We start from the raw sequence: 9,917 nt of genomic DNA, 5'->3' as shown, positions 1-9,917 counted from the left end.
ACTTACTTTCGTCAAAATTGTTGAAAAAAAAAATTATCTTTAAAAATAGACCACATAAACCGGTAGAATCCAAAATATAAGTATATGTAATTCTATAAAATTGTGATTATTTTTGTAACTACCCTAATAATTTATAATTCTATATATACAAACATATGTTGGCCTTACCCAAGGGGGCATTTTTAGGGACGTCGAGACTTGAGAGACAAGCCTCGTAGCTATGACAGTATCGAATGGAAATAAATTTGATTACAAAATTATATAAAACTGATTTTGACTTTTGAAATAATAGAGTTTAAGAAAAAAATATTGATAATTCATTACCATAACAAATGTCCATAAGGTACAAAATCCAACTTGTTGAATAATCTCTCCCTTTTCTACCCTACAAAAACATGGACTCTTGCTCTTACATAAATATCCCAAATACGTTGTGTCACCAACTTTTTCGATCGAACTTTTAATAAATTAAAACCAAAAACTTGTAACAAAATGAGCTCCTCATCTAGATCACCTCCTCTTGTACCTATACCACAACATTTTTATAACATTACTAATAAATAAATAAATAAACAAAAAAAACAAAAACATATGGAATATACTTGATAGTTTTTTTGAATCTTATGGAATAAACTACATTTTTTTTATATTTACAACTTTGGTCCTTGTTCCAAGTAAAATGACAATTTCTGGTCCCTGAGTAAAAGCTATTTTACTTGGAACAAGGACTAAAAAATGTTACAAAAACTTTGAATATTGACTCAAAGTGCAAGAGAACCTTTTTGGAACCAAAATTGAAAATTCAGCTATACTCAGGGACCAAAAATATAATTTACTCTAGATTCATATTACATTAACACTTTAGTAATATAATTCTTGACATATTAATATTAGTCTTACAGTAATATAAAATAATTTTGTTGCGTGAACTACAATACTATAAGCCTACGAGAACCTTAAACGACTTACTAATAGTTCTTTTGGAGCTTAAATTCATAGTAGAATTTGTCCTTGCATTTTTTATAATAGAGTAAATTACCTTTTTAGTCCCTGAGTTTAGCTTACTAAAGTTGTCTTATAATTTTGGTCCTTTTTGGGTTCTTGTAACATTTTTGGTCCATATTCCAAGTAAAATGAGTATTTTTGGCCCCTGAGTAGAGCAAATATTTGCAACTGAAAATTCAGCTATACTCTGGGGACCAAAAAGTAAATTACTCTTAAATTAATGATATTAAAGTTAGCGTAGCTCTTTTGAAAATCTTTATTTTGTGAACTACTACTACAAACACAGTAAAAGAGTGGCAACCAATATCTCAATAATGAAAAGACGAAAATGCCCTTGTTATGAAAAAATAGAAAGTGGGAAGTACCTTGACTTGCTCTTAAATGATGATGACTTTTTCCCACCTCCATGAGCGCTTCTTTTTTGCTTCTTTTCACTCATTTCACTTTGGAAAAGTTCCTTCATTTCTTCAGGTCTTGATTTATTTAAATGTGAAGAAGAAGACGACTTGTTGTTATTTGGTTTTTTATTTGTTCTCACAACTTTCCCATTATCTGCTGCCTTTTTAGCACCTTTTGCTGCTTTTGCACGTCTATAAGCCAAATCAACAAGAGAAATTCCAGGTTTCTCCTTGTTGTTTCTAGCATTTCCCTGTAAATTATAAGCTGTTATTAGTAAATTCTCACAAGAGGGTCTTTTGGTCTTTTAATAAATTAAAAAAAAAAAAAGAATGAAAAGAATTGTAGTTTGTCCGTTTGGCAACCAAACACCCCCATGGAATGGAATCAAGAATTCCAACTCCACCAATTCCATGGAATTTATTATTTACAAAAATAAAATATCGAACATAGCAAATGCTAGTTAGAATCTAATTAAAAATATAGGGTTAATCTCAAAGACCTTGTATTTTTTTATTTTTTCCGAAAAAGCCCTCAACTTTGTATTTTTTTTCCAAAAAAAAGAACCCTTCAAACTTCTAAATTCTTCCAAATAAACCCACAACTTTTTTAGTTTTTCTCGAAAAACCCTCACATTTTACAATTTTTTTTGGCAAAAACAGCCAAGTCGGGAAGTATGAAAAATACAAGGTTTTTTTCAGGCAAAAAATAAATTTGAGGTTTAATCCGGAAAAAACACAAAATATAAGGTTTTTTGTGAGATTAACCCAAAAATATAAATTACTTATTTTTCTTTAGAGAAGAAAATAATAACTTAATTAAAATTATGAAAGTACTAAAGGGACATGTTTCATTGAAAATTAGTGGAATGGAATTATAGATTCCATTCTTTCTCCAATTCCATCAATCACATACCCCATTTTCAGCTTCATCCTCCAGCATTTCTCTAGATGCTTCAAGCTTCCTTCTTTTCTTTCTAGGAAGATTTTTCTGCCAACAAAAGTGGTTAAAAATTCAGTATAATAATTCAATTTCTCCAGCTATATACATTTTTTTTCATATTAAAAAAATCAAAAGGAGAACAATAATTAAATAAGAACCTCATATTCACGCTTTTTCTTTGCTTTCTGCTTACGCTCTTCGGCTTCTTCAGCACTCATGACCTTCTTTTTAGAACCTTTTTCTTTTTCCTGAAGTCCAAAATACAAGATTAAATTTGACTATTATTTTATGAAAAAATTAAATATAAATGGAAATATTAAATATTACCTTTCCAGCATTAGCAACAAGTTTTTTCTCTTTTTCTGTAACAAACCAAGTCCTCTTTGGCCTAGAAAATATTTCATCCCTGTGTGTAATCAAATTCTCTGCCTGCAAATCACAAATAAAAAAATTACAAAAAAAAAAAAAAAAAAAAATCTTTGGTCCGGAATCGGAATCCAATTCCATTCCGGTTCATTTTATTTATTAAGGCATTGTATTTTAAAAATCTACTCTAATGTAGCAATTGTATGTCTATTTTTTCTTGATATGACATTTTACTTTTACAAAAATACTCAATTGTAGCACAACTATTTTCAACTTTTTTATTATAAAAAATTCTACTTTATTATTTTAGTACTTGTATCAAAATCTTCTGTTCAAAATTTTTTTACCTAAAAACAGTGTTAAAATAGTTCTGTGAATGAAAATTTTAAATGATTAAATTAATAGAACTAAAAAATTAATGAAATTGAATTCATGTCAATACCTTGTCTGCTTCCATTTCAGCCTTTCTTAGTGCCATTTCTTCCCTGGACAATAACACATTAATAATTAATTATATTAATAAAATAGAAATAATAAAAATAAATAAATAAAATTGAAAGATGATATAAACCTCTCCTCTCTAAGAATTGAAGCCACTTGATCCTCCATTTTCTCAATCATTTCACACCATTTATTTATCGATTGCTCTGCAACAATACGACTCTTCAGCTTTGATCCAGCTCTTTTCACCTGTGTCATAGAACACGTAAAGTCACATTTACATTTGTTGAGGGTAATTTGGTCTTTTTTATGTTACAAGTACAAGTGTACTCACAATGGCTTTGAGGAGAGATCGGTCATTATCCGTGACAAAAGTAACCGCATACCCTTCTCTCCCAGCTCTAGCTGTTCTACCCACTCGATGAACATAGCTATATATATACAACCATAAACATAAATAATTGAATAAACTTTTTAAATTTCTATTTGTATTTAGTAGTTTTTTGTTTATTGTGTGTGTGTGTGTGTGTGTGTATATATATATAATATCAAATTTGTTGAGTTTATTTACTGTAAATTACATTTTTACCCCTGGGGTTCGTTTGTTTTTACAGATATGGTCTGGTTTTTAACCTTTTTAACTTTTTTCATAAATGAAAAGTATTTTTGCTGTGCTTTTAGTCCTTCAAATGTATGTCATTAAGCCAATAATAAAAGACATCAACTGCAGAGACTGAAAGCATGACAAAGGTACTTTTCATGAAACATGAAGTTTAAAATATATATATATATATATATATATATATATATATATATATAGAGAGAGAGAGAGAGAGAGAGAAGGAAAAAAAAGCTTGCCTAGTAAGATCACGTGGGCACTCATAGTTAATAACTGTTTTGACTCCGATAATATCAAGCCCCTATAAAATCATTAAAAAGATTTACAAATTTAACTCCTTTATGTCACACATATATAACTCAACAAATTCAAACTAAACTTTTAAAATAAATAAATAAATAAATAAATAAAGTGGAAACTTACACGAGCAGCAACGTTAGTTGCTATCAAGAAATCCACTTCCTGCCTTCTAAAAAGTTCCAAAGCCTGTAGGGGCAACAAGGTAATTTACACCAAATACAAGCTGCATGAATTATTTTTCATTTTTTATTTATTTAAAAGGGTGTGGTATGAAATTCAATACTTACATCTAGACGTTGTGCCTGAGTGAGATTTCCATGAAGCTCAGCAGCTTTAAAGCCAGCTAAACCAAATAAAATCTTCAACCTATGTGCAGCTTGTTTTGTTCCACTATCATTGAGAAAACTAAATATTAGTATAAAGAATCATGCCCAAGAAAAAATACAAGGTCTTTTTTTTACGAAAAAATAAAGTTGAGGTTCAATCAGGAAAAAACATAAACATAAAATATAAGGTGTTTCCATTTTTCAAACTAGAAAGTTGTAAAACATAGAATCGAAAGTATGATGCTATAGAAAGCAAACCAATAAAAATATAATACTACGTATATATCTTTAATTTAACCCATTGTCACCTGAATATGATGACTTTGGATGTAAACGTCTTGGAACACAATGCAAGAAGAACAGCTTCTTGATTTCCTTCCCTCATCCTCCTTATCCTTACAACCCTGTAAATAACAAACTCAAAAAATAAGCAAAAATCTTTGTTATCTTTTTGGCATTAGGGGTAGAATGGTGTTTTTTTGGTATTATGGTTGTTAAGAATTATTAAGGAAGTGAAGATTGTTGCACTTACTCTTCAGTCAAAGTAGCTGGACGTTTTGTAGTGGGGTCAGCTGAGAGTCTCAAGGGTTTGTTCAACAACAGTTTGATAAGCTCATCAACTTGCTCAGTCATAGTAGCTGAAAACAGCATTGTTTGTCTACGTTTAGGACAAACTCTCACCTGAAGAAAAAAAAACAAAAACAAAAAGAATGAGAAAAAATCTTAACTTTATAACACAAGAAATAGGATGCTATAACAAATTCAAGAATTTAAGATTACCAGTTCACGAATCTCAGCATCAAATCCAAGCTCAAGAAGACGATCTGCTTCATCAAGAATTAGAACTGCAAGATCATCCAAATCTACAGACATTGAATTGCGTAAATGATCTATCATTCGTCCAGGGGTAGCCACCACTATATCTGGTAGGGATCTCAATGCTGCTTCTTGAGCCTGACATATGTATATTTAAAATCATTTTAACAAAAAAAAAATCATTTAAAAAAAAAGAAATGTATCGAAATTGCACACCTTTGTTGAAAGCCCACCAAGAACAAGGCAACATCTGATATCTGGAATAAACTGTGCAAGTTTTCCAATCATGCTATGAATCCTGTATAATCAAAATACATTTTTTATAAAAATCAAAAAGGAAAGGTTACATCACTTTAGTCAAAAACTATGTTACACACTAGTTACATTAGATATAAAGGTTTATGATATTAACCTAGATATTGCAATTGCAAACAATAAATTAACATAGAAAAAAAAAAAGATTTTAGATTTAAGACTTACTGAACTGCTAACTCTCTTGTAGGAGTAAGAATGAGAACTCTTATTGCAGGCCTATGTTTTGGACGAAACAACAATCTCTCTAATGTTGGCAATGCAAAAGCAGCTGTCTGTAAAAATTTAAGCCAAAAATCTTTAACAATATTATAAAATATTCTAAACTCTAAAGTTTTAGAAATGATGAAAACATACCTTCCCAGATCCAGTAATTGCACTACCACATATGTCACGTCCAGTTAATGCCAATGGTATACAAGCTGCCTATAAATATAATTCAAACCTCAAAAACATTTAGACAATATGAAAGAAGAAAAATGAAAAGGTTAAAGTAAAATGATTATAACCTGAATAGGTGTTGGCTTGTTGTACCCCAAAGCTTCACAAGCTCTGAGCAATGGCCTTGAAAGATGAAGATCCATGAATGAATTCGCATGAAAAGAAACACCATCTGCTTTTGCAAAGAACTGTTTGTTATCTCCACCACCACTTGCTGTGGTGGGAATCTCATCTTCTTCTTCAGGTTTAAAATCTTCCTAAAAAGTGTAGTGTAGTGTAGTGAGTTGGTTAAAAATTGGCTCTTTCAATTCAACACTCTAAATAGAAAAAATCAGACAACTTACCTGACGATCTGGTTCAGAATCAGTAGGGTCATCTTCATCCATCTCTTCTTCTTCTTCTTCTGGTATTGAATCTGAAGGATTACGTTGCTGGATGAACTTTGAGATTTTATCATCAATGGAGGTTGTGCTTCTTCGGGCATGTTCTTCTGCAACTGATTCAGTGTATGAAGAAAAGTCCCATGGAGATTGTGTTTTTTTGGTATGATTTTTTCCTTTTTCTTCTACATCACTGTTTTCATCATCCTTTTCTTCATCACTGTTGAGATCTTCATAGTCATATTCCTCATCGCTTGGAGGTTCAAATGCAAACTCTGAATCCACCATTGTTAGCTTGTATTGAGAGCCAAAACCTGGGAATTTGAATTCTGATTGATGTCAATATAGTATTAGCATAATCCCAAATTACATTACAACTATGTACAATGAGTGAAACTAACACAAATTCTGTTTTATTCAGATAGCAGGAAGATTAAACACCATAATTTCATTCCAACCAATTATAAACATATGATTTTCAAGGAAACAAGGGAAATTTACTTTCAAGAAGCTATAAGCTGATAAGTCATTTTAGTGTTTGGCAAAAAAAAAAAAAAAAAAAAAACTGCTTATATGTGTAAAATTACCAAAAAGGGCTTCCTTCTATATTATGACTTATTTTTCTTATTATCCCTAATTTAATTCTAATAACCATTAGTAGCACAAATCATGAACACACGGCACAAAAAACTCAACAGCAACACAGTAAAGTCGATGGCAGCACAAAAAAACTCAGACAGCAGCACAATGAAATCGACATCAGCACAAAAAGCATAATATTCCATGAACACACAAATCAATCGTTCCCATTCTTTATCCACCATCACAATTCAAATTAAGGAAACTATTTCAACTGGGGAAGAAGTAATGAAATCTGGAAAGCTACAATGGAAAGCGAAGGACGAAAATCCAATGAAATCGACATCAGCCCCAAAAAAATCCACAGTTTTTTGAGTTCCAATAAAACTGACAGCCACACAATTTGCACAAATAAAATCGAACCAGAAAACGAAGGAAGAAAGAACGCAGAAGCAAGAACAAACCTGTGGGGTCGAAAACCGGGGTTGCTGTGGGCTGTGACGATCTCCGACCGGTGGGGAGGAGCTGGCTAACGGCGGTACCTTCAAAGGGGACGGCTTGAGGAGGCACCTCGACTGAACAGCAATATGGAGGCGTATGTTTTGTGCGTCGATGTATAGTTTAGGTTAAGGATATATCTGTCAATTTCTTTCAATGCAGCAATAAGCAAGCAAAAGCAATAAGGACTTCTTGTTTATAACCTGTTTATAAAAAACATTTTATTCAAACACTTTTTTTCCTTTTTTTATATCAGAGTTAAACCGATAATAAATCATATTAAAAATTGTTATGAATTATTATTTAATGAATGACTATTGGATTCTCCATCTCCTCCATTACTCTCCATAATTAGTGAGCATTATAACAAACATTATTATGAGTTTTATGAGTGTAGTTATGCACCACTATAATGTGTATTCATATCATACATGACCTTTCATCTTCTTTATTTAGTATAAATAGTGAATATTATGTATTATAAAGTTTGATGATTTGATCACAAATATTGGAATACAAGTTCTCTTTATTCTCATGTCTTTCTATACTCTATAATTTATCTTTTTATTTGATCATATTTTATAACACGTTATCAGCACGACTCTACCATATAACTCTAACTCCTTATTGGTCTTGTCATTTTCAGGTATGTATTTTTTATAATTTTACATGTACAATGCTTACAACTTATTTTATGGAATTTCTTAACTAACAATTCCTTACATTACAAGTCTTTATTTTGATTTCTATTTTCATTATGGAAAACAATGCTAGAGAAAACTTTCTCTAGTTTTAATACTACTAATATGCTCCTGCAGTAGCAATATCGTGAGAAATGTTTAAAATAAATATGAATTAATCTCATTTCTTCTTGTGGCTAAACAAAATAATGAGTTATTGATGAAAAATTATCAATCAATCTCGACCGGTTCTAGTACATTCCCTGAAGTGAATGCAACTCATATAAGCATAATAGTCATGAGTCTAACCGAGGTCGTGGAGGTTATCATAATTATCATAAAAATAACAAGATTACAATTAACCACCAAAAGTTGGAAAACAACAAAAATCGACATCCTAATGATAAAAGTGGTCAAGGCAAAAAAAAAATTGAAAATGTTTATCACTAATGTGGAATGACCAATCATTAGTCTTGTACATGCTGCTTACCAAAGCATTTTGTTGATCTTTATCAAGATTCTCTAAAATATAAAGAAAAATATCGAAACAAATTTTATTCGAAGTGATATTCATAAAGATCAACCAGAAATGACACATTTGGATGTTGCCGATTTTCTTGTCTACCCAGAAGGGACAAGTGGTGATATGGATGGTGATTGAAGAATAATGTGTAGTTTTGTTTCATGTCATTTACTATGTTTTTATGGCATATTCATATTATGAGAAATGATGTCATCACAATCTTATCAATGAAATAAAATATGAATTTATTTCTCCAAGACGAATGTTTCTTATGTTTTATTTATATATTGAAAAGAAATATTGATATTCGCAAAAGAAATAATGAAGATATATTTCTTGCAGACAATGCAATAACACATAACATTTTTAATAATGAAAAGTATTATGCTTACTTAGCAATTAGAGAAGCAAATGTTAATATAATAACAAGTAATGCAAAAATGATTGAAGGCTCCAGAAGAGAGAATATAATATTACAACAAGGGACACTAATTACGAATTAGTGATGCATTATTTCGTCTAAATCACCAAGATTGAAGTCTCCGGAAGAGCGAATATCATATTACCACAAGGGACAATAATTACAATTGGAGATGCATTATTTTCATCAAAATCACCAAGAAATTTATTAAGTTTTAAGGATATTCGGTCCAACGGATATCATGTTGAAACAACCAATGATGGTGATAAAGAGTATCTCAATATTACAAAAATGATATCGGGTAAGAAAAGTCTTTTGGAAAAATTACCCGTATTGTCCTCCGGATTGTATTATACAAATATTAGAATGATTGAATCTCATGCTATTGAAAATAAAAGGTATGATAACATCTACAAACTTTGGCATGACCGGTTGGGCCATCCCGGATCAGTTATGATGCGCAAAATAATTGAAAGTTCAAGTGGACATTCCTTGAAAAACCAGAAGATCTTTCAAGCTAGTGAATTGTCTTGTGTTGCATGTTCTCAAGGAAAATTAATTTCCCATCCATCATTGAATAAAGTTGGGTATGAAAGTCCTAGTTTTTTATAAAGAATTCAAGGGGATATATGTGGACCAATTCATCCACCATGTGGACCATTTAGATATTTTATGGTTTTAATTGACGCGTCAACTAGATGGTCACATGTCTGCTTGTTGTCTAGTCATAATTTGGTTTTGCAAGATTACTTGCATAAATAATTTGCCTAAGGGCACATTTTCCCTATTACCCAATTATGAAAATTTGACTTGACAATGTTGGAGAATTTACATCATAAGCTTTTAATGATTATTCCATGTTGATTAGGACA

The 9,917-nt window shown here is 30.9% G+C and overlaps 1 protein-coding gene across 2 annotated transcripts; it reads right to left on the bottom strand.

Annotated features, from left to right (window-relative positions):
- Positions 1 to 294: 294 nt before the first annotated feature.
- LOC145010871 (DEA(D/H)-box RNA helicase family protein) lies at positions 295 to 7,568 on the bottom strand. 2 transcript variants are annotated; one of them, XM_078969431.1, is made up of 20 exons: positions 7,388 to 7,568; positions 6,309 to 6,673; positions 6,033 to 6,221; positions 5,881 to 5,949; positions 5,692 to 5,798; positions 5,428 to 5,509; positions 5,176 to 5,349; positions 4,928 to 5,076; positions 4,704 to 4,799; positions 4,357 to 4,459; positions 4,193 to 4,255; positions 4,009 to 4,070; positions 3,485 to 3,581; positions 3,281 to 3,399; positions 3,152 to 3,194; positions 2,671 to 2,772; positions 2,502 to 2,591; positions 2,317 to 2,391; positions 1,371 to 1,654; positions 295 to 526 (listed from the first exon to the last, which is right to left on the bottom strand). In XM_078969431.1, the coding sequence occupies exons 2-20, from the start codon at positions 6,630 to 6,632 to the stop codon at positions 511 to 513; spliced, it is 2,244 nt and encodes a 747-aa protein (XP_078825557.1). In that variant the 5' UTR covers positions 6,633 to 6,673; positions 7,388 to 7,568; the 3' UTR covers positions 295 to 510. The 2 variants fall into 2 exon arrangements, with proteins under 2 accessions (XP_078825557.1, XP_078825556.1); XM_078969430.1 differs by having other exon boundaries at positions 6,309 to 6,658.
- Between the last annotated feature and the right edge of the window lie 2,349 nt (positions 7,569 to 9,917).

This window comes from Lactuca saligna, chromosome 8, assembly GCF_052625555.1.
Source record: "Lactuca saligna cultivar CGN05327 chromosome 8, ASM5262555v1, whole genome shotgun sequence".
Taxonomy (NCBI): domain Eukaryota; kingdom Viridiplantae; phylum Streptophyta; class Magnoliopsida; order Asterales; family Asteraceae; genus Lactuca; species Lactuca saligna.
This window is presented reverse-complemented; position numbering and strand designations above follow the sequence as displayed.

Excerpts from the sequence above, each read along its gene's own strand:
- LOC145010871 (XM_078969431.1), bottom strand. The coding sequence starts at position 6,632 with ATGGTGGATTCAGAGTTTGCATTTGAACCTCCAAGCGATGAGGAATAT. Across the intron at positions 4,460-4,703 it reads TCCAAAGTCATCATATTCAG|TGGAACAAAACAAGCTGCAC; the intron begins GTGACAATGGGT and ends TCTCAATGATAG. Across the intron at positions 3,400-3,484 it reads GATCTCTCCTCAAAGCCATT|GTGAAAAGAGCTGGATCAAA; the intron begins GTGAGTACACTT and ends TCTATGACACAG.